The 22,193-nt window shown below is 46.4% G+C and overlaps 1 protein-coding gene across 6 annotated transcripts in view; it reads left to right on the forward strand.

Moving 5' to 3' along the window:
• Nucleotides 1-22,193, forward strand: part of Dock9 (dedicator of cytokinesis 9) — a 264,437-nt gene that overhangs the window by 178,222 nt on the left and 64,022 nt on the right. For all 6 annotated transcript variants that reach the window (XM_059273181.1, XM_059273185.1, XM_059273183.1 and 3 more), the window contains exons 24-33: nucleotides 1,394-1,509; nucleotides 1,835-1,904; nucleotides 2,749-2,874; nucleotides 5,271-5,342; nucleotides 15,203-15,349; nucleotides 15,581-15,664; nucleotides 16,288-16,399; nucleotides 18,208-18,386; nucleotides 18,558-18,671; nucleotides 21,914-22,031. In XM_059273181.1, coding sequence (XP_059129164.1) covers nucleotides 1,394-1,509; nucleotides 1,835-1,904; nucleotides 2,749-2,874; nucleotides 5,271-5,342; nucleotides 15,203-15,349; nucleotides 15,581-15,664; nucleotides 16,288-16,399; nucleotides 18,208-18,386; nucleotides 18,558-18,671; nucleotides 21,914-22,031 — 1,138 coding nt within the window. The remainder of the gene's footprint in view (nucleotides 1-1,393; nucleotides 1,510-1,834; nucleotides 1,905-2,748; nucleotides 2,875-5,270; nucleotides 5,343-15,202; nucleotides 15,350-15,580; nucleotides 15,665-16,287; nucleotides 16,400-18,207; nucleotides 18,387-18,557; nucleotides 18,672-21,913; nucleotides 22,032-22,193) is intronic.

Consider the following 22,193-nt stretch of genomic DNA (forward strand, 5'->3'; position numbering starts at 1 on the left):
TTGCTGCCCCTTGTAATCTTGTGTGAGGATGCTCCTACCTAGATGCTCTCACAGTGGTGGCTTTGAGTGTCTTTAGATAGGGGACCAGAGTGAACTCAGAAATAGCTCTGTTCCTGCCTGCATGCTCGTCCCTGTCTCTCCCCTTGAGAACACATTTTCTCCTGTGCTCACCTGACAGACCTTTGCTGGATGTTTACCAGCTGCTAAGCACAGGAGAAGCTGTCCCAGCTTAGCCTGTTTGGTGCTACTATAGCAGAATACCTGGAGCTGGATCATCCTAAAGAACAGAAATGTATTTTTCTCACAGTTCAGGGGGCTATGAGAGGATCAAGGCAAGAGCTGGGTGGTAGAGAGGAGGAGGAAGAGGAGGAGGAGACAAACTCATCATTTTATAAGGAACCCACTCTAGCAGTCTCCGTGATCCATTCCTGAAGGTTGAACCCCCATGGTCTGATCACCTCTCCTTGGACCCTATCTCTTCTTGATTTTGCATTGAGGATTAGTTTCTATCACAAGCTTGGTGAAGGACACACTCAAATCCCAACAGTCCTGACCCTTAGAGAACTTAATACTCACTTGATGGCAGCCTCCTGGGTAGACAGAGGTAAGACACCGAGCCTGACCCAGCTGTATGCGGGAGTTAGGTGTGTTCCTGGAGCCACTGTGTAGCATTGACAGCAGGACAGAGGAGACTTCACAACAGAATGATTATAGAAGAGTACTTTGAATACAGAGTCACTAAGTGGCATTCCAGGTGTAGGACAAAATAAGATGCAAGAAATGGAGTAGAGACTTATATTAGGTCTGATCAAGAGAAAACAACCTACATATTTAAAAAATGAACACACAGGGACATTATGACTGTTAGCTTCTCCTCCACTTCCTCCAATTCAGTGACAGCTATGGCTGCTCTGACCATTCTTCTTGGTTTTAGCCCCTCGTGATTCCTCTTCTGCCTCTCTGTGCTTTAAAGAGCTTTTGTAATTACACTGGTCCACTGTAGACGCCCTGTTAAGGACAACTAGGTAATGGTCCTTCTTCCCCCTCACTGTGGAGCATCTTCACAGAGCCTGCAGTTTAGGACACAGGCATCCTTGAATGCCATTCTGCTTGCCCTCAGCTTTCCATGTATTTTAGAGGGAGTGCTTCCGTGCTTATTTGAAATGAAGTGGACATTGAAATGAAGTGGACATTGCCTTGATAAGCCAGTGGGGTGTGGTGGCATGCACCTGTTGACACAGGTGCTTGGGAGGCTGAGATGTGACAGTCACTGGCAGCCATGAATTCCAGTTCAGCCTGGATCTACAGCAAGACCTCCATCTCAAAGAGAATAACTGAAATGAAATAGATTTTTAAAAAATATAACATGTGTCTCACCATTCCCTGTGTGTAGAGTCTGCATGCAATGGAAGGCCATGTGATGATCGCCTTCCTGCCCACCATCCTAAACCAGCTGTTCCGAGTCCTCACCAGAGCCACTCAGGAGGAGGTTGCAGTTAATGTGACTCGGTAAGGGAGGGAGGGAGGGAGGGAGGGATGGATGGATGGATGGATGGATGATGGATGGATGGATGGATGGATGGATGGATGGGTACATCCATACTCTTCTTCCCTTCAGTCCATCCACACCTGGAGCCTACCTGGGATGCTAGTATGTGATGCTCATTATGCTGGAGCGATGTCTTTTAACCTCTCACGGAGGCACCCCGTCTAACTCCTTGTCTGCTTGTTTGCTGAGTGCCAATGGCATCATCCTTGTTCTGCTGTGAAGATAATGAAATGTCCCCATTTCCACATCACTACTCATTGCTTTATTCATTCCTGTGGTGTGTAGGGTCATTATTCATGTGGTTGCCCAGTGCCATGAGGAAGGATTGGAGAGCCACTTGAGGTCATATGTTAAGGTATGTAAAATAAATAAATAAGTCAAGCTGCTACGATCATTTACAGCTGTGGCTCTCCAAGTTTCCTTCCAAAGACTTCTTTCTAACAAGACTTGTCATTTAAGGGGTGCATTCGGAATTTAATACCTATGTGTTCTCTTTGGTCTCCGCTGCAAAGGCTTGTACCTGGATGAGGAGGAGCTGGAAAAGAGGCAGCCATTCCTTCATTTACCTAATTTTATCTTTTAATGAAGCAAGAATTGTTTTAAGTGATCTTGCGCAGACGTCTTATACATTGGCTATTTTTATATGCCTTTTTAAACCACCTAAAATTCCCAGCGTCCCTGTTACTTTTGAGAATGGAAGGTTGACTCTGGCCACAATCAAATCAAAAGGCTGTGTGGAACAGCATGAGATATTGTTGGGATAAGCAGCAATAGGTTCTTGATATGTAGTATTAAATAAGTGGAGTGACAAACACCATTCTAAAAAGTTACACATCCTATGATATGTGAACTTGGGCTTTGTGGTACTTTGAAAACTAAAATTTGGATTCTCCGGGACCTATTAGTCTGTCCTGTGACACGTTTCTAGAAGGTCCCATTACTGATGAATTGTGTGCTAGATGATCTCTGAACTGCTGACGTGTATAGTTGCCATGTTTCAGATGGGTTCCTGAGGACATCTTAGACACGCTCTTTCTGTCACATGACGATCACCCCTCCCACCTTCGTTTCCATCCCTTCTCCCACCCTTGAATGTGCACCTCAGTCCCGATCTCTGTTCTCAGAAACCTCTCAAGCTTTCCGCCCCTCAACTTGAAAGGACCGGTGAGTAAAGTCTCTTTCTCTCTTTTTTTTTAAAGTTTGCCTATAAGGCTGAGCCGTTTATTGCCTCTGAATATAAGACGGTGCATGAGGAACTGACCAAATCCATGACCACCATTCTCAAGCCTTCCGCTGATTTCCTTACCAGCAACAAACTTCTAAAGGTAACACTGGGACAACCAGCCTGGCTCTTCACCATTAGCGCTGATCTCCAAGGGATAGAGATGCTTGTGTGGCATGTGTGAGGTCCCTGGTCTCATCTTCCCTCCAAGAGATAGGGATGCCTGTGTGGCATGCGTGAGGTCCTGGTCTCATCTTCCCTCCAAGGGAGAGGGATGCCTGTGTGGCATGCGTGAGGTCCCTGGTCTCATCTTCCAAAACAGCAACAGATAACCGGCTAATGAGGGGCTGGGCTGGGAAGGTCGATGATGGGTACTGAGAGTTGCTTAGGAACAAGAAGCTCCCCAGTACTGCTGCACAGAACTGTGAGAACAGAGAGCAGCAGTGTTCTGTGTGTGCATTCGTTTTGTTTCTAGGAGGAAGAATTTTGAAAATTTTCACCATAAAGATATGAAAAAATGTTTAAGTTGGATATATTTAATCTGAGTTAAACATACCAAAGCATTAAATGTTGCCCCAATAATGTATGTAATTTTCATGTTGCAGTTAAGTAAATTGAGAGCTAGCCATGGTGGCACATGCCTGTGGTCCCAGCTATCAGGAGTCTAAGCAGGAAGGATCATGTATTAGTCAGTCTTCAGTTGCTGTGATAAACACCATGACCAGAGGCCACTTAATGAGGAAAGTTTATTTCAGCTTTCGGTTTCAGGTGGTTAGAGCTCATTTGGTGAGAAAGGCGCACAGCAGTGGGCAACAGGATGGGGATCTGAGTGAGCACATCTTCAGCTGCAAACACAAAGCAGCCAGAGAGAGAGAGAGACAGCGAGACAGAGAGAGACAGAGACAGAGAGAGACAGAGACAGAGAGACAGAGAGAGACAGAGACAGAGAGAGAGACAGAGACAAAGAGAGAGAGAAAGAGAGAGACAGAGACAAAGAGAGAGAGAAAGAGAGAGACAGAGAGAAAGACAGAGACAGAGACAGAGAGACAGAGACAGAGAGAGACAGAGACAGAGAGACACAGAGAGACAGAGACAGAGACAGACACAGAGAGACAGACACAGAGAGAGAGACAGAGATACAGAGACAGAGAGACAGAGACAGAGAGAGAGAGAGAGAATTGGGAGTGAGGCAAGGCTATAAGCCCTCAAAGCTCACATCCAGTGCCATACTGCCTCCAGCAAGGCCACTCTTCCTGAAGATGCCATACTCTTCCCAAACAGCGCCACTAACTGGAGACCAAGTGTTAGTGTGTAAGCCCACGGGGAACATTGCTCTTTCCAAACCCTGTAGGTCACTTGAGTGCACAATTTTGAGACCAGCCTGGTTAACACGAACTGTATCTGGGAATTTTTTTTTTATTTTTACTAATTAACTATTTTCAAAAACCAATTAATGAAAACCAGGTGTGGTGGCTCACACCCATGATCTCAGAATTGGGGAAACAGGCAGGGGGATCAGAGACATCCTTCCTTAGGTGATGAGTTGTGATCAGCATGAGCTGAAACTCTCTCTTAAATATATTCATTTAATATATAAATAACTTTATATATTATTAAATGAAAATATAAAAATATAGGGAAAGAAAAGTTAAATTTCACAGCCTAATCAGCTAAGCCTATTTGTGTGCATTGATAGACAGTTACCACCAGCAACACTGTTAAATCTGAGTGACCAATGTAGCTGAAGATTTTCCTGTGTTCCGCTTGGGCCACAGCCACTCAGACCCAAGTAAACACACAGAGGCTTATATTAATTAAAACTGCTCAGCCGTTAGCTCAGGCTAACTACTGACTAGCTCTTACACTTAAACTCAGCCCATTTCTCTTAATCTACATGTTACCACGTTTTCTGTGGCTTTACCTGTGTGCCATTACATGCTGCGCCCTGGATGGCGGCCTGGCATCTCCTGACTCAGCCTTCCTCTTCCCAGAATTCTTTTTGTCTGCTTATCCCGCCTATACTTCCTGCCTGGCTACTGGCCAATCAGTGTTTTATTAAACCAGTGTACAAAAGCATTATCCCATAGCAGACCAGAGTTAGTTCTCCAGGTCCCAGTTTGCGAGTTGGGTCTCAGATGAGAGCCGTAAAGAATGAATTAGCGTATTCAAAGTCACATTGTCCCTGTATTGAAGTCAGTGGGGGACACGGATAAAGATGGCAAAAGCTGTGTCACTGAGCAAGAAGTTGACAGAGCTGAGACTCCGTGAATGATCAGTGCCTCTGGCTGGAGAGATGCTCCGTCTCCCAGGGGCCAGCTGTGTGTTGTGTGTGCACAAGGAGCAGACGTCTGCCACCTGCCCCAGATCTGATGAGTGTCTGCCAGAGGTCTGGTGTGTTTTAAGGTCGACACTTGCTTCTCTTGGCTAATCCTGTCAGTGTAGGAGAGGTCACCTCTTCCCTAACAGTGCATCATTTTGTGTTTTCTTCTTTTCTTGTAGTACTCGTGGTTTTTCTTCGATGTGCTGATAAAGTCCATGGCTCAGCATTTGATAGAAAACAACAAAGTGAAGGTCGGTGACTCCATTGGGGGCCTGCTTGTCATGGGAAAATGGCTTTCACGGGGTTGACAGGTCACACCTATTTATGTTCTCTGTGCGCCAGGGACTCCCAGGATTATTTTATGTGCTGCACAGTCAGTAAAACATTTTGGCTTCACAGCAGTCCTGTGAGGGGAGTACAGTTTTTACATAAAGAAACTGAGGCTAGAATGTTTGAATTATTTGCCTCAATCCTGCAGTTAATGAGCAGAAGGACCAAGTTTGGAAACACGTCCAGCTCCAAGGCCTTGGTTCCTGGCTGCTTACGAGGTTATTAAATCCAAAGAAAATTACATCTTTTTCTTTGACTAGCTTAGAAATCTTCAAGCTTTTTGAATTGGGACCAATTAAGCATTAATGTAAAATGCCAGCATCTGGTGTTTATTAGGTGTTTTAACCATGGTAGATATTTCTTTCTACAGATGGTTGAGTCTCACCAGCCACCTATCCTCCAGAACCAAATAATAGGCCCTGATATGCTCCTTCTCTTTGGGGCAGATATATGTAGTCTTGAATTTCCCCCCTCCTTCAGTGCTCCTTTTGGGGTACTGGGTATGTGTGTTTCTGTGACTGTGTCCCGTGGTTCCCACTATCACGTTTCGTCCCTTGGTTCTCATGAGGCTCATCCCCAAACAATTGGTCTTGTCTCCAGCTGGGTTAGGATGTGGCATTCTGGCTCTCCAAGGCTCACAGCAGCTTCTATGAAGTCCCAATGTAGGACACACACTGACATTGTCACTCTCTGTTTAATGACTAGAAGAGCTGCTTCTGAGACAGGAGTGGGGAGTTGTCCTGTGACAGTAAATTGTGGCCTTGTTGCAGCCGAGGGTGTGACGGGGAGCAGGAGAAGCTTGTGCAAGCATTGGGATTTAGGGCTGCATGTGATGGGGCTGCATGTGATGGGGCTGCATGTACCCTTCGGATACGTGTGCTGTGAGAAAGCCCTGAGAGGGGACATCAGAGGCTCAAGACCTTGGCCTTTTTGCTCAAGGGCTCTGGTTCCTCAGAGAAATCCTAGGCAAGAGCCACCAGATTTTGCTGAACAGAAGGTTGGTGGCCCAGAACCTGCAGCCATACCTCACCTGTTGAGCAGGCATTGATCCTCGCCAGTTGGTCTCTTTGTTTGTTTGTTTTTCCTGTTTCAGTCCAACTTAAAGATTTCGATATTTAGTGCACAGGGAGATGCCAGATGGAAGGGGGGCGTTGCTTGCCTTGCACAGAGATGTGCACCCTCTAAATTCATGCCAAATCATGCTGCCAAGGAAGAATCAAGCAGTATGCAGCCAAATGTGCACTCTTACACATACCATTTGATTATATTGTTTTTCAGTTGAATATATCATAAGTGCAACAGGATTATAGTCTGCGGATTTTCCGTTGTTGCCACTGGATCAGACAGTAGACATTTATTTCCTCAGAGTTCAGAAGCTGGAAGTTTTAGGTCAGAGTTTCCATGAGGTTGACCTCTCCGAGGTCTCTACTTTGCTTATGGATAGTTGCTTTGCCTGCAAAGGTTTATGTCCTGTGATGACACCTGTCACCTTGGATTATGCCCACCCTGATGACATCATTTTGCCTTAGTTTTTCCTTAAGACCCTGTCTCCAAACACAGTCCCCCACTGGGATATTTCTGGAATGCTACAACCTAAGCATGTGGGCTGATGATTCAGTGGATAAAGGGCTTGCTGTATGGGAGCGTGGGACCTGAGTCCATGTCTCCAGAGCCCCTGGAGAGCAGGCTGGTTAGCACGGTTCTGTATCCCAGTACTGTTGTAGTGAGACCTTGTCTCAAACAAGATGGAAGGTGAGGGCCGATGAGGGCCGATGCCTGAGGTTGTCCCTTGACCTCCACGGTCACGTTAAGGCACACACATGCCTGCGGGTGTGTGTGTGTGTGTGTGTGTGTGTGTGTGTGTGTCAGGAGGAGTGCATGAGCAAGCACCTAGGGGAAAAAAACTCATCTTCAAGATATTAATTTGGAAGTGTAGTTCAACCTACAAAAAAGCCCTGGGATAATTTTTATGTTTTAATCCTAAATAAGTAAGATCACTTCAGAGGACATTGTGACTTGACTGTCTTTTAAGTGTATCTGTTTTGCTCAGCAAATAACCCTTCAGTGTTACAAAAATAAAGGAGTTTAGGTGGAACATGTGCACGGAGCTTGGTGGTCACTAAGCCTTGGAATGATCTTTCCAGATCACGTGGCTTCGGGGAGCCAAGAACTGCTGGAGAAAGCAGCCACGTGAGGAGCTCCGCCCCTTCGAGCCTTACGCAGGCTCCCCTCACCTCTGCTCTAAGAAATGCTTTGTCTGTCTTTTCCTACCTCCGTGGTCTCTTAGTCCTGCAGCGATGTTTAGAGGGTGGTGAACAGCCTGATTTCCTATCCAGTCCTGGCTCCAGCCTGTAAGAGCTCCGTCTCCAGAGTAGAGTGGAGCCCCAGTGGAGCTGACACTGAGGGAGACTCAGGAGCCCTCCCGACACTCTAAAGATTCACATCTTCCATTTTAGCCCCGCCTGCTTGTGCTAGAGGTGCCATCCTGCTTCCCACGGGCTGCCATTCCATCTAGGCCTCCTGACACAAAGCTGCTGCAAGTGCTGTGCATGCACGTGCATACACACACACACATACCACACACATCACACACATCACACACACATCACACACATCACACACACATACATCACACCACACCACACACACACCACACACACACACCACACACACACACCACACACATCACACACACCACACACATCACACATACCACACACATCTCACACACACACACACACACACATCACACACATCACACATACCACACACACCACACACATCACACACACACATCACATACACACACCACACACACACCACACACACACTCCACATACACCACACATACCACATACATCACACACATCACACACACCACACACATCACACACACCACACACATCACACATACCACACACATCTCACACACACACACATCACACACACACACATCACACACCACACACATACACCACATACCACACACACACAGCACACACACACACACACACCACATACCACACACACAGCACACACACGCACACACCACATACCACACACACACAGCACACACACACACACACACCACATACCACATACCACATACACAGCACACACACACACACACACCACATACCACACATACACAGCACACACACACACACACACACACATCACACATACCACACACATCACACACATCACACACACCACACACACCACACACACATATCACACACACCATACACATCACACATGTACACATACAGCACAGACACACACCGTACCACACACAGCACACACACACACACACACACCACACACACACCACACATACCACATACATCACACACATACACACATACACACCACACACATCTCACACACACACACACACAAACACACACCCCACATACACCACACACATCACACATATACACATACAGCACAGACACACACCGTACCACATACAGCACACACACACACACACACCACACACACACCACACATACCACATACATCACACACATACATACATATACACCACACACATCTCACACACACACACACACAAACACACACCCCACATACACCACACACATCACACATATACACATTACACACAACACACAGCACATACATACATATGCACACACACACACCACACACACACACACACACACACACATATCACACACACCATACACATTACACATATACACATCACACACACACACACATGTTCTTAGTTTAGGGAACCAGTTCTTTTATCATTCATGATTTCCTTCTTGGGTCAAATCCTCTTGAGTTTTTATATGTTTATCTAAATATCCTGAATTTATTCTGATATCTTTCTATTGCAGACTTTGATTTCCTCCTTAGTGAGTCTTCCTGAGGTACCCACTCATCCCACAGGCGCCCCTGGGCCTTGGGTTGGGATGGGAGCTGATGCAGCTTCGTTGTTACTTTTGGGGATCTAGTGTGCGGAGCTGTGGGGGACACCTTCTGTGTACATCCTAACGGTGGATGGGTGACCCTCCCGCACATATTGGCATGGAAGAATTAATGTGGAAACCATTTTGCTTTCTTTGAATCCACCTTCCAGTCCCCATCTGTCAACTACATTTGAAGCATTCCCTGAACTGGCATGTGAAAGCAGCTCCAGAAGGTGAACCTCTAGCTTCTGATGCTGTGTGTGTGTGGCTGAGCTTAACTCGGGGTCAGAGGGTCCAGTGCGTGGGACTGAGCCCGACTCAGGGAGTCAGAGGGTCCAGTGCATGTGACTGAGCCCGACTCAGGGAGTCAGAGGATCCAATGTGTGTGGCTGATCTTAACTCAGGGAGTCAGAGGGTCCAGTGCGTGTGACTGAGCCCGACTCAGGGAGTCAGAGGGTCCAGTGCATGTGACTGAGCCTGACTCAGGAGTCAGAGGGTCCAGTGCATGTGACTGAGCCTGACTCAGGGAGTCAGAGGATCCAGTGCATGTGACTGAGCCTGACTCAGGGAGTCAGAGGGTCCAATGTGTGTGGCTGAGCTTAACTCAGGGAGTCGGAGGGTCCAGTGTGTGTGACTGAGCCCGACTCAGGAAATCAGAGAGTCCAGTGCATGTGACTGAGCCCGACTCAGGAAATCAGAGGGTCCAGTGTGTGTGGCTGAGCTTAACTCAGGGAGTCAGAGGGTCCAGTGCGTGTAACTGAGCCCGACTCAGGAAATCAGAGGGTCCAGTGCGTGTGACTGAGCCCGACTCAGGAAGTCAGAGGGTCCAGTGCGTGTGACTGAGCCCGACTCAGGAAATCAGAGGGTCCAGTGTGTGTGGCTGAGCTTAACTCAGGAAATCAGAAGATCCAGTGCGTGTGGCTGAGCCCATCTCAGGGCCATCAGAGGAGGCAGGTGCTTGGAATTTACAGTGAGTTTTTGTGGAAGGTGTAAAACTCATGGCAGCAGGGCCTGCTGGGAAGTTCTCTGACTCTGCGTTCGTGGGCGATGTTTCCGGGAACTTCTTTCTCTCGTGTTTAGGAACTGTAATCCATTCACACTTGCTTCCCACTTTCCTCCCACGCTGTATCAAACCAAGTCCTGACATCCCACAGGTGTCCTTAAAAAGGGAGTGTGGAAAGCCCACAGAGGTAGGAAGCATAGATGTCCTAAGTGCTGTTGCTTAGCCTTCGTGCAAGGCAAGAGACTTTATTTTAAAAGTGCACTAAACAAGTAGATTGTTTGGGCTTTCCCTAAAGCAAATCTGAACACTCCTGTGCCTGTGTGACAGGCAGAATGTTACCACCCAGCTTCCAGCCCCCAGGTCTGTGAGTAGTTGTTTGTTAGATATGGAATGCAGGAGAAAAACATGAAAGAGAGAGGGCACATCCTCCACCCTGAAGCCGCTGCGGTGGTTGGGACAATGAAAACAGGGTGTAGGAAGGTGTGTGTGGGAGCCAAGCAAGCAAAGGTGAACATGGAGGTGAACTTTGGACCTTGAAGGATGCCACACTTAGGGGAAGGAGAATGCGTCGTAGGCAGAGGCAGCAGGTCACACTCAGCAATGTGAATAGTGTAATGAATGACTAAGACACTGTAAGCCAGAGCCATTCATTCAGCCTAGCCATTCCCTTCTAGGTATTTCATGAAAGGGAACGAAAGCACACATCCACACAAAGACCTGTGCAGGAAGGTGCACAGCAGCTTTCTCCACAATAGCTAAAACCTGGAAACAACCCAAATGCCCATGGGATGGGAAATGGGTAGGCAAGTTGTTGGTGACGCAGTATGACAGAATACCACTTAGTATTAATAACAAAAAAAAAACCCTGCTTATTCTTGCAAAACTATGCGCAACTCTTAGAAGTACTGAAGTAAAATTCAGACCCCAAATGTTACACAGATGGGTTCATTTATATTTAGAACAATCTAGGAAAGGAAAGATTTAGGGATAGAAAACGTCACCCACCGTCAGGACCTAGGCATGGAGGAGTGGGTCTGGGAGAACTGGGCTGGCTCCTTGATCGTGCTGGTTATTCAACTCGTTCATCTGTCAGAACTTGCCAGACTCTGCACTTGGACAGTCTGAATTTAACCGAGTGTCATGGTGCATGACTATAATTCCAGCCCTGGGGAGGTCAGAGTTCAAGTCTAGCTTGGGCTACAAAGCAAAAACGACTAAATGAAGCCTGGGGGCTGGAGAGATTGCTCACCGGTTAAGAGCCCTTGCTGCTCCTGCAGGGGGCCCCTGCCCGATTCCCAGCACCCACATGATGGCTCACAACTGTAATTCCAGATCCAGGGGCTCTGACACTTCACAGCCCTGGTTTTAACATCAGTGTCACGGGGGTGTGACCGCAGGGCTGGGGCTTTGTGGAGAGCCTACTCAGGATGGCACCTAGGTACCACACTTAGAGCAGGGCATGCACAGAGTACGCAGGACATGGACTAGAGGGGGGTAGGTCCTATGATTACCCTTACAAGTGATATCCCCTAGGGCAACGTGTGGCCGTGCCCAGGCCAGTGGGGACACAGAAGTGGGGACACTTGTGCCAGGCTGTGGCCAAGGAGTGAGATTCTGCTTGCCTGAGAAGTCTGCGTCTTGGACTCTGTCCTTGGAACTCTTCTAGTATATTCCCACGCTGCTCGCCGGCCCCACTATCCTAGAGTTTATTTTCCCTTTCAATTCAGTTTATAGTGATCTCCATAAAAGCATCTAATTACCTAGGTCTTTATTACTTTTACTGCCTCCAAATGTGTGTCTTACCACATAAAAAAAAGCCTTAGTTTGTTTTATTGTCAAAACAGAATTCCTTACTCCAGCTGTTTGTGGCTGCCAGGAGGGTGTCCCACAGCTTTCAGAGGCCCCGAGTGACCCTCGGAGTGTGACTGGTGACGGCGTTACTGATGGGTTGACATGTAAATTGTCCATTGTGCATCAGCACTTGTGAAAATATAAACTTACGGTAGAGATTCATCTAAACACCGAGTGGAGAGGGTGGCGTGATGCATTTAATGTTACCAGCGGTTCAGCTTGAGCAGTCAGCAGCATGGCTGCGGCTCCTGCTTGCTGCACCCGCCCTCACAATCTCTGACAGGGAAGGCTTTTTACAAGACATCACTACTACATGACTGAGACAAAATTGGCCCCCATCACCCTCTAACACCGTACGGTACTCAGCTGTCCTGCAGGTGTCCCCAGTGTCGTTTTACAGTTGGCTTGTCTGAGTCAGAATGTAAATAAGATCCACATACCACATTTAGCTGATGTGCTTCTCAGATTTGGGGGCAGGGGGTTGGTGTGGTTTTGTGTTTTGCTTTTTTTCTTTAATTCTCAAAATGTCTCCTCTGTCTTCAGTGCAGTGTGTGTGCTAAAAAAACAAACAAACAAACTGTAGTATTTGTCCAGCAGAATTTCCCGAGTTCTAGGATTGGCCAGTTGTTATCCCACAATGTTATGTAATATGGCTCCTACATTACCTACATGCTTGCAGTTAAAATTTAGACACTTGGTTTGATGTTCTTTCTGGCAGGGATACTTCATAGCTAGTACTGTTATATGCTGTCAAGAACGTATATGTGTGATAGTCCCATTTTTGGTGAAATATTGGTTAATGGGTTTCCCGACCATGACAGGGGTCTTTTATAAAACATTTTTCCTGGGTTTGTAGCTGTTGAGTCAGCTCAGCTATAAAGGACAGCAGCGTTTCTTGGGATTCCACTTCCCCAGGATTGGCCGTCTTAGGTAGTAAGCAATCTTGCCTAACGGTGAGTTGGCTTTTTGTGTGGGTTCTAGAAGCCGATCACCTGTCATTGTGGTCATCCCAGGACATGGAGTGATTGGTACATCAGGAACAAAATCCTTTTCAAAGCAAGATTTTAAAGAATTGGTTAAATTCGTATTCATATAACTTGATCCTACCTCACTGGTAGGATCCTACCTTCTTGAGTCTGTATGTGCTTAGAAAACTGTTCTTGGTGTTAATTGAAATGATTAAAAAACAAGCACTTCAAATCTTCATAATAGGTTCTGGTGTTTAATTACGCATACTTTCACATTAGAAAGATACAGATCTGACTGCAGTCTCCAAGTGTGGCCTGCTTGGTGACATCCTGGCGCTTGTACAACAGACCAGATCACAGTGGCTCAACTGTGACAGGAAAATCACAAGCTGGTAGGCGGTTTGGAGAGGACGGCTTGTCCCCCCAGGGTCATGCAGGGACTCAACCTCCCATCTGGCTATCCAGCCTCGGGTGTTACCCTCTCCGACCATGTTGGAACTGGCTCATCATTACAGCACATTCCAGCGTAAGAAAGAAAAGAACAAAAGCAGTCTGCTTCTCTGAACATGGCCTGGGAGGACCTGCCACTCTGTGCAGCCCATTAGATGGAACCTAGTCACATGGCCCACATCCAGCTGTTATGTTAGACTGGGAAATAGCCTCTAGGGGCAGCCACTGCCCCTGCATTTCAAACAGGTCCAAGTCATCGAAGGGGAGAAGAAACGGAAGGCTGTTAAAGGGTAATTGGGACTTTATATTGAGCTGTTAGGCATTGGCTTCCTTGTTTGTAAGCTGAGGTACTCTGTTCTTGTGGCTGTTGGAATTAAATCCATGATGGGTTAGTGGAGGCTTAGCTGAGCTCCCTCCTTGCTTCATCTGTAATTAGCTTTGTTTATGGAGTCAGGGAAGAAGCGGTGTGGTCTCATCTGGCAGAAGACTTCGGACTCCTGGTAGATCTGGATAGGAGTCATTTGAGTTGTATGCCTAAGCGTGCATTTTCCTACCCTCTCTCACCGTCTGTAACAGGGGGCCTGAGTCATAAGGATCATACAATGATTGAAAGTTAGGAAGAGTATGAGGTGCAAGTACCTGCCATGTAGAAGATGTGTGATAATAAACACAGCTGATTGCTAAGTAGTCAGCACATTTTTGGTACACATTAATGAGAAGACAGATCATTATGTGAACTTGGCAGCAGCCCTTTAAACTGGCCATGTGCATTCGTCAGTGTGTGTGTGTGTGTGTGTGTGTGTGTGTGTGTGTGTGTGTGTGTGTGTAGTTTGAATACTTGGAGCGTAAGCCTACACAGTCCTTTCTCTGAGAAGGGCCAGCAAGATGTCTCAGTGGGCAAAGGCATTTAGCCCTGATGACCTGAGTTTAGTCCCTGGGACCCACCTGGTGGGAGAACAGAAAAACTCTTAATAGTTGTTCTCTGACCTACACACACACGTGCTATAGAATGTATACATGCACACACACACACACACACACACACACACACACACACACACACCACAAACTTGCTTTTTAAATTTTGAATAAAGAATATAATAGTGTCTGAGAAATGCTAGCATCATAGATGCTCAGAGGAAATACAGTCTCCTGTCCGTTTTCCTGCCGAAGCTCTTGGATCAGAATTTCTATCCTCATTTGTAAGAACTACCAAGGTTCTCTTTGTCATGTCAAAGCAGTTCCAAATAGTTGATGAATTTTGAGCATTTTTATAATACAAATACAAATTCAAATACTATACTATAATTTGACTTTAAAAATTGGGTTAAATTTTTTGCTTGTGAGATTTCCATTCCCAAACGTATTGATAAAATAGTGCTTGGAAAGTTACTTTTCAGCAGACTTACTAGATTGCATTAGGAAGAGTGTAAATCAGTTCATCTAATTTCAGACAAGCTAGATTAGAACTCTGTTTTTTTTTTTTTTTAATGGACTTGGAGCTGAGATAATCCCACCCCTAAGTGTTACAACTTAAAACATCATAAATGTTTGCTCTGAATCTCTTTCAGTTACTGCGGAACCAGAGATTTCCAGCCTCCTACCATCATGTGGTGGAGACTGTGGTAAACATGCTGATGCCACACATTACACAGAAGTTTCGAGATAACCCGGAGGCATCTAAGAACGCGAACCACAGCCTAGCTGTGTTCATCAAGGTGGGGCCTCCAGGGGGTGGGCACCAAGGTGGGACCTCCAGGGGGAAGGGCACCACTGTGGTGTGCTTTCTAAGTAGCTACCCACAGGAGTGGTAACAGAAGCGCTCTGAAAAGTAGAGGGTGTGTGCTTACATCAAAGCATAAACTTAGGAACAGTGAGTGCTGACCAGAACCCAGCGATCTACAAACCGTGGTTCTCAGCTGACGGCTCTTGGCTTGTGTCGTCCACAGAGATGCTTCACCTTCATGGACAGGGGCTTTGTCTTCAAGCAGATCAACAACTACATCAGCTGCTTTGCTCCTGGAGACCCCAAGGTAGCGTAGCCCTTGGGCACTGTTCCTTGAGTCTGGATGGCCCGTTCACATCTGGGAACCCACCTGTTCCTCTCAGTTCTCGTCAGAATTTTCTTTTGTTCCTCTAGAGGCACACATGGTTCCCCTCTTGGATATACCAACACTTACTTGTGTGCATAAATGTGAGGTGTTGGGGATCAAGTAGCCCCGAACAAGAAGTAGGCACTCCTGATGGCGTTTGTTCTTCAGCACTGAGAATGGCTTAACCAGATCATTTACCAAGACCAAAGAAGTAACCACGTAGCCTTTCTGACAGAATTATCTTTATTACCTCCCAGCTTACTGACTTTTTAAAATTGTATTGAATCTGTGTAATTGTAAGCTACTTGAAATCCTTTGTAGACATGAGGAACATAAATAATAAATGCCTTAAAGTCTGCTGAAGGCATCATTTAATGAAGTATGTTCTTAGTTTTCACACAAATCCTGCAGCCATCCAAACATCTATAAAGAAACAATCATTCAGTCCCCATGGGCCAAGGAGCTAGCACTAAATGCCTACGTACTTTGCTTCTGATACGTTTATTAGCATCGTATATCCAGCATCCAGCGAGGTTCTCATGTCTAAGCGTTTCTTTCTGCAGACTCTTTTTGAGTACAAGTTTGAGTTTCTCCGTGTGGTGTGCAACCATGAACACTATATTCCTTTGAACTTGCCGATGCCATTCGGAAAGGGCAGGATTCAGAGATACCAAGGTAATCTGTCCCTACATGGTTCATTTTCTCACAAAGAGAACGATATCATTTGTAAAAAGAAAAGTATCAATTCAAATGTTATCCCCTAATTTGATTTTATTCATGGATGAGTGTTTTGGTGTGTGTGTGTGTGTGTGTGTGTGTGTGTGTGTGTGTGTGTGTGTGTGTAAAGTTTCTATTCCCACAGTCATTGATAAAATCTTACGTAGAAACTGGCTTTTCAGCAGAGAGCCAACCATACAGATAAGGGCAGATCTGAAGCCTTTCTGGGTTTATCAGACATAGACATCATGACTTGGTTTTCATTTTTAATTCTTTTTCTTAAATCTGTCTTATTTACTGCATTTGTTCTTGTTTTGCCCTCCCCTCCTGTAAATTAGCTTTTCTCTCACCAACCGTGGAGTCAAATGGCACTCCTGTAGGTAGGTGTGGGGCAGAGGCTTGCCCTTGCATTTTCCTCCAGTTTTAAACAGAAAGTAATGCAAGTGATCACTCAGCTGCTTCATACGCTCTTCATTGAGACGTCTCTGCAGGTTTCCAGTTTCTGATGAATGGGTGTATTTGTTTCCCATGGAGCTAAGACATTGCTGTCACACCCCAGACTTTCTCTTCTCCTTGAGTGTGTCTAGATTCTCTGGCATGCTGTCTTAAGATGAAGCCCTGCTTCATCCCAAAATCACACCTCACCGCTCTCACAGCCCTTGTCCCTGGAGGCATCAGGAGCGTAGCACACATGGCTTTTTCATGAGCTTTCTGTGTTTGCATGCTGGGTCCCCGTGACTGAGTTCTGTGCGTCCACTGTTGTCGAGCACTGGACTCTAAGGCTTAGTGAGACCTAAGTCATTTTCTTCCCTATGAGATTTAGGGGAGCCCCAGCCTTAGAGTGGAGTCTGCAGAAACTATTCAGTAAGCAGCCGCACATGTCATTCTGGAGGAACAGCTCCTTCCTTGCTACTGATGTGCTCAGTAGGGACTTCTGCCAGAGTGTTGGGGACTTCAAGGGAACTATCAGAAAGGCTTTGGAAGTCAGAGCAGGGTCCGTAGGACTTTATTGGATGGTAGCGTCAGTGTGCTGACTCGGTCCTCCTCTGTGCTTCCTGCAGCTTGGGGCGTGTGTAATCGCCGTTATTGCCCCCTTTCCTCAGGCTTCGTGTCTGTCCCCCTCTTTTCCAGATTCAGCCTTACCATGCTGCTTGCCAATGAGTTACTGGTTTGGTTTGCTACATTGTGCATTCCAGTTTTAGTTTAAGAGGGACACTTTAGAAAAGACTGCAGAAATAGTGTATTTGTTTAATGAAAGCTGAATAAATAAGTTATGTGCTGCTGTATCATTTAAAATACATTGATTTTATTGGGGCTATAACAGGCATTGATAGCTAGGGAAAATATAGCTGAACTCAGGAAGTAAATGACATTTGAATAAATTATATGTATTAATTCTTTAGTGATATGGTTTTATTTTTTTTAAAAATCAATCTTTTGTAGTTAATACGATAAGTTCATTTTTAAAAACTTGTCATTAACGTATTTTTTATATGATCGCTATTGTAAATTCTAAAAATTGGTAGTAAATTCAGTTCCACACTCAAAATCCAGGGCAGCTGTTTGTATTTCAGTTTGGTTTTCCTAACGGAATTTGAAGTGTCAAGAGTAAGGCACCTTGCAGAGTCACCCGTTTCCCATTGAGGCAGAGTCCCGTCACCCACAGCCACACAGTGGTGGCCGAGTGGAGACAGATGGCATGCCTTCTCGGCTCAGGCGACACTGGACCCTCCTGAACCTAAGTACTGTCTGCCTCTTCTTTTCAGATCTCCAGCTTGACTACTCCTTAACGGACGAGTTCTGCAGAAACCACTTCTTGGTGGGATTGTTGCTAAGGGAGGTGGGTACTGCGCTCCAGGAGTTCCGGGAGGTCCGCGTCATTGCCATCAGCATGCTGAAGAACCTGCTGATAAAGCATTCTTTCGATGACAGATACACTTCGAGGGTGAGTGGTTCCCAGCGGAGGGAAGTGTGCGTTGAGAAGTGTCCTCCATTGTCAGTGGTGTAAGGGAAATCACTAATTAGATAAAGGTCCGAACAAAAGCAACAGCCGGTGTGAGTCTGCCGTCCGTTGCTCAGACCCGGGGAAACACTCACCGCGTCTGTCTTCTTTCAGAGTCACCAGGCGAGGATAGCCACTCTCTACCTGCCTCTGTTTGGTCTGCTTATTGAAAACGTCCAGCGAATCAACGTGAGGGACGTGTCCCCCTTCCCTGTGAACCCAGGCAGTGTACGTAAGCAGAGACGGTGACTGCACGCCTCCGTGTCCTTGGGGCTGCTATAACATGGAGTTCTGTTCCCTCCCATGGAGAGTACAAAGTCGAGGGGGAGGGTGGTCCCTCACTTCTGCCACTGCGGGCAGCAGCTGCCATCACTCCACTTGGCCTCAGTCTCCACAGGGTGCTCCATCTTTGTGAGCCCACCCTCTGTCCTGAATTGAGGGCCCACCCAGGCTGACCTCTTTTTTTTTTTTTTTTTTTTTTTTTTTTTTTTTAGTTTTTCAAGACAGGGTTTCTCTGTGTAGCTTTGTGCCTCTCCTGGAACTCACTTGGTAGCCCAGGCTGGCCTCGAACTCACAGAGATCCACCTGGCTCTGCCTCCCGAGTGCTGGGATTAAAGGCGTGCGCCACCATCGCCCGGCCCAGGCTGACCTCTTAACTTACATCCTATCTGTATGTGAAAAGATACCATTTTCAAGTAAGATAATACTGACACTCCAGGTAGACATGGATTTCAGGGGACACTACTCAACCCACTACACTCTCTCCCCTTATTCTGCTAACATACTGCATACTACCCATGGGAAATTACATTTCTTCTTTAAATTTTTAAGATGTATTTGTTTTTATCTTATGTGTGTGTTGCCCACATGTGTGTGTGCAGTGTGCATGCAGTGCCTGTGGAAGCCCAGATGGGGCATCAGCTCCCCTGGGACTGGAGTTAGAGACAGTTGTGAGCTGCCAGGTGGGTGCTGGGAACCCAACCTGGGTCCTCTAGAAGAGCGGCCAGTGCGCTCAATCCCTGAGGCATCGATCCAGTCTTGGGAAATTGCATTTCTGACTAAGATGGAATCAATCAATAAACCTTCAGCCCTGGCTCTATTAATAGCCTAGTTCCACCTGCTCAACAAAATGGGCATAGTGGCACATGCCTGTTCTCCCAGCACTCGGTAGGTAACAGGAGGATTGCAAGTTCAAGGCTAGCCTGGGCTACATGTCTCAAAACAAGGGACAGGGATCAAGGAACAAAAATTGGCGTAGCGCTAACCTTTGTCCCTTACTGCTCACATAGGCCTTGGTTCTGACCGCCGCACCCCATGCCCATCCTGGGAAAGCCCCCTCTTTGAGCTCCTGTTTCTCTTCATTAGACTGTAAGTCAGTGATGTCAGGAAGAGGAACATAGAACATGCAGGCAAAACAGTCATAAAATAAATAAAGATTCTTGGAATCATCCTAGAATTCAACGTTTTTATAGCATGAACATCCAATTCCCTGCTACAACTCAATTGCAAAAGGCTTTTTCCTTATTAACTTGTAACGAAAAGCAAGTGCTCACAGTGTGCATGTGTAGAGGGCAGAGGTCATCGTCTTCCTCAGTCACTCTCCACATTATTGGGGGAAACGACAGGGCCTCTCACTGAACCTGCTGCTCACTGACTAATAGACCAGATGCCTGGAGAGCTCTGGAGATCTGCTCCCCGCCCCCAATGCTGGCCGCAGCCACATGCCACCATGCCCAGCTCTTATGTGATTGTTAGGGATCTGAACTCAGGTCTTTGTGTTTGATCGTGAAGCGCTTTACCCAAAACCATCTACTCAGCCCATTTTTAATTATTAAAATTTATCAAATTTTTGTATAATACATTTCTATATCAAATTTTCATAAACCAAAATGTATTTTTTCTTTCCCAAGCCCTTTTCCTGGCCTCAGTGGCTCTATCCGCTAATGATTTACAGACATTAAAACCTTTGCCCTTATATTGACCATTCTTGACTCCACTGTTAATCTGGCCACTTTGTGGCATATACTTGGGGAATTTCCTGGTTGGTTGGTTGATATGTGTTTGTTTTTATGTGTATGGGTGTTTTGCCTTGATCTGTGTGCAGTGCCCATGGAAGCCAGAAGAAGGTGTTGGATCCTCTGGAACTAGAGTTACAGGTGATTGTGTGCCACCATGTGGGTGCTGGGAATCAAACCAGGTCCTTAGGAAAACAGCCAGTGCTCTTAACCCCTGGACCACCTCTCTAATCCCCACACTGTCCTATTATTTACACTATTCACCCTTAAATAATATTATTCTAAGAGAATCCAGGTTGGTAGTATTCACTTTTGTGTTCAAATGGTGTAAACTTTATCCTACCCTGTAGCATGAATCTTAAAAGTTCTTATTAATAAAATTAAACCCGAAGCCAGTTATTGGGGTCAATGCTGGTAGATCAGAGAGACAGAACAAGCCACAGCTACCTCACCTCGCTGGATCCTCAGCTGGTCTTGTCTCCTCAGACTGGAGGCCTCTGAGTCTTCATCCAGAATGGGTCTCAGCTGAACTGTGCTGCTAGAAGCCTGAATACTTAACCAGGCCAAATGCTTAACCAGCCAAATGCTGCTAGTTTCTGGTCCTCACGCCTTATATACCTTTCTGCTTTCTACCACCACTCCCTGGGATTAAAGGTTCACTTTCTGAGATTAAAAGCGTGAGTCACCATGCTTGGCTGTATCCTTGAACACATGGATTTCTGCCTCTGGAATGCTAGGATTAAAGGCATGTGCTACCACTGCCTATCCTTTATGTTTAATATTGTGGCTGCTCTGTCTCTGACCCCAGGTAAGTTTATTAGCATGCACAATGTTTGGGGGAATACAATACCACACTACCTGGCCTCACTCACTGATCTGACATTATTCTGGATCACTGTCCACATGTATATCCTCTGACTCCATGTGCCTCTCTGAGCAGAGTAATTCAGGACAGCACGTGACCTCCCTGTCCTGTTCTAATCCTGGGGGAAATGAACAGGTCTTGCTTTGGGTTTCATCAAAGTAAAATCCACCTTCTTGGTATATTTAAAATTAGTACAGTTTCTCCCCTGACAGAGAGTTCCCACCTGAGCATCCAGAGACCGTAGCTCATGCCTCTGACTTGCAAGGACAGGAGAAAAGGCTTCAGTGAGTCCTGGAAGGCAGGAAGTGCGAGTGTGACCAGGGCAAGATGGTAGAGCTGTGTGGGCCGGAGAAGAGATGGGTGGAACCAGAATCAGGCTTGCCCTGCCTCCTCACCTTGGTATTCCTGGCCTCCTCTGTGCTCTCCTCTGGTCCCTTTACCACCTCCTCTCTTGTGTGCCCTGTGTATCTGCCTACCCACTGGAGATGCTGAACATGTCCAGATGTTACGTGTCTTGCCTTCACACTTGAAGATGAGTCAGTGAAGCTTGTTCAGCCATCTCAAATAGTCTCTTCTGTTCCCTTGGGCAGATTGTGAAGGACGAGCCCCTTGCCGTGCCAGCTGGGAATCCACTCATGACGCCGCAGAAGGGAAACACACTTGACCACAGCCTGCACAAAGACCTCTTGGGTGCCATCTCTGGCATTGGTAATGTTCCTTGCGCTTACCGGCCTTGTCCTGTGTCGCTCAAACTGTCTTTACTCTCACAAGTCGTTAATGGTAAATTAAGACTTGGACTTCCGGCCTTGGATATTCTCCTGGTTGTGACGTTCACCACTGAAGTCTCAGTCACTAATCAGGATTCTTGTG

Source organism: Peromyscus eremicus, chromosome 9 (assembly GCF_949786415.1).
Source record: "Peromyscus eremicus chromosome 9, PerEre_H2_v1, whole genome shotgun sequence".
Taxonomy (NCBI): domain Eukaryota; kingdom Metazoa; phylum Chordata; class Mammalia; order Rodentia; family Cricetidae; genus Peromyscus; species Peromyscus eremicus.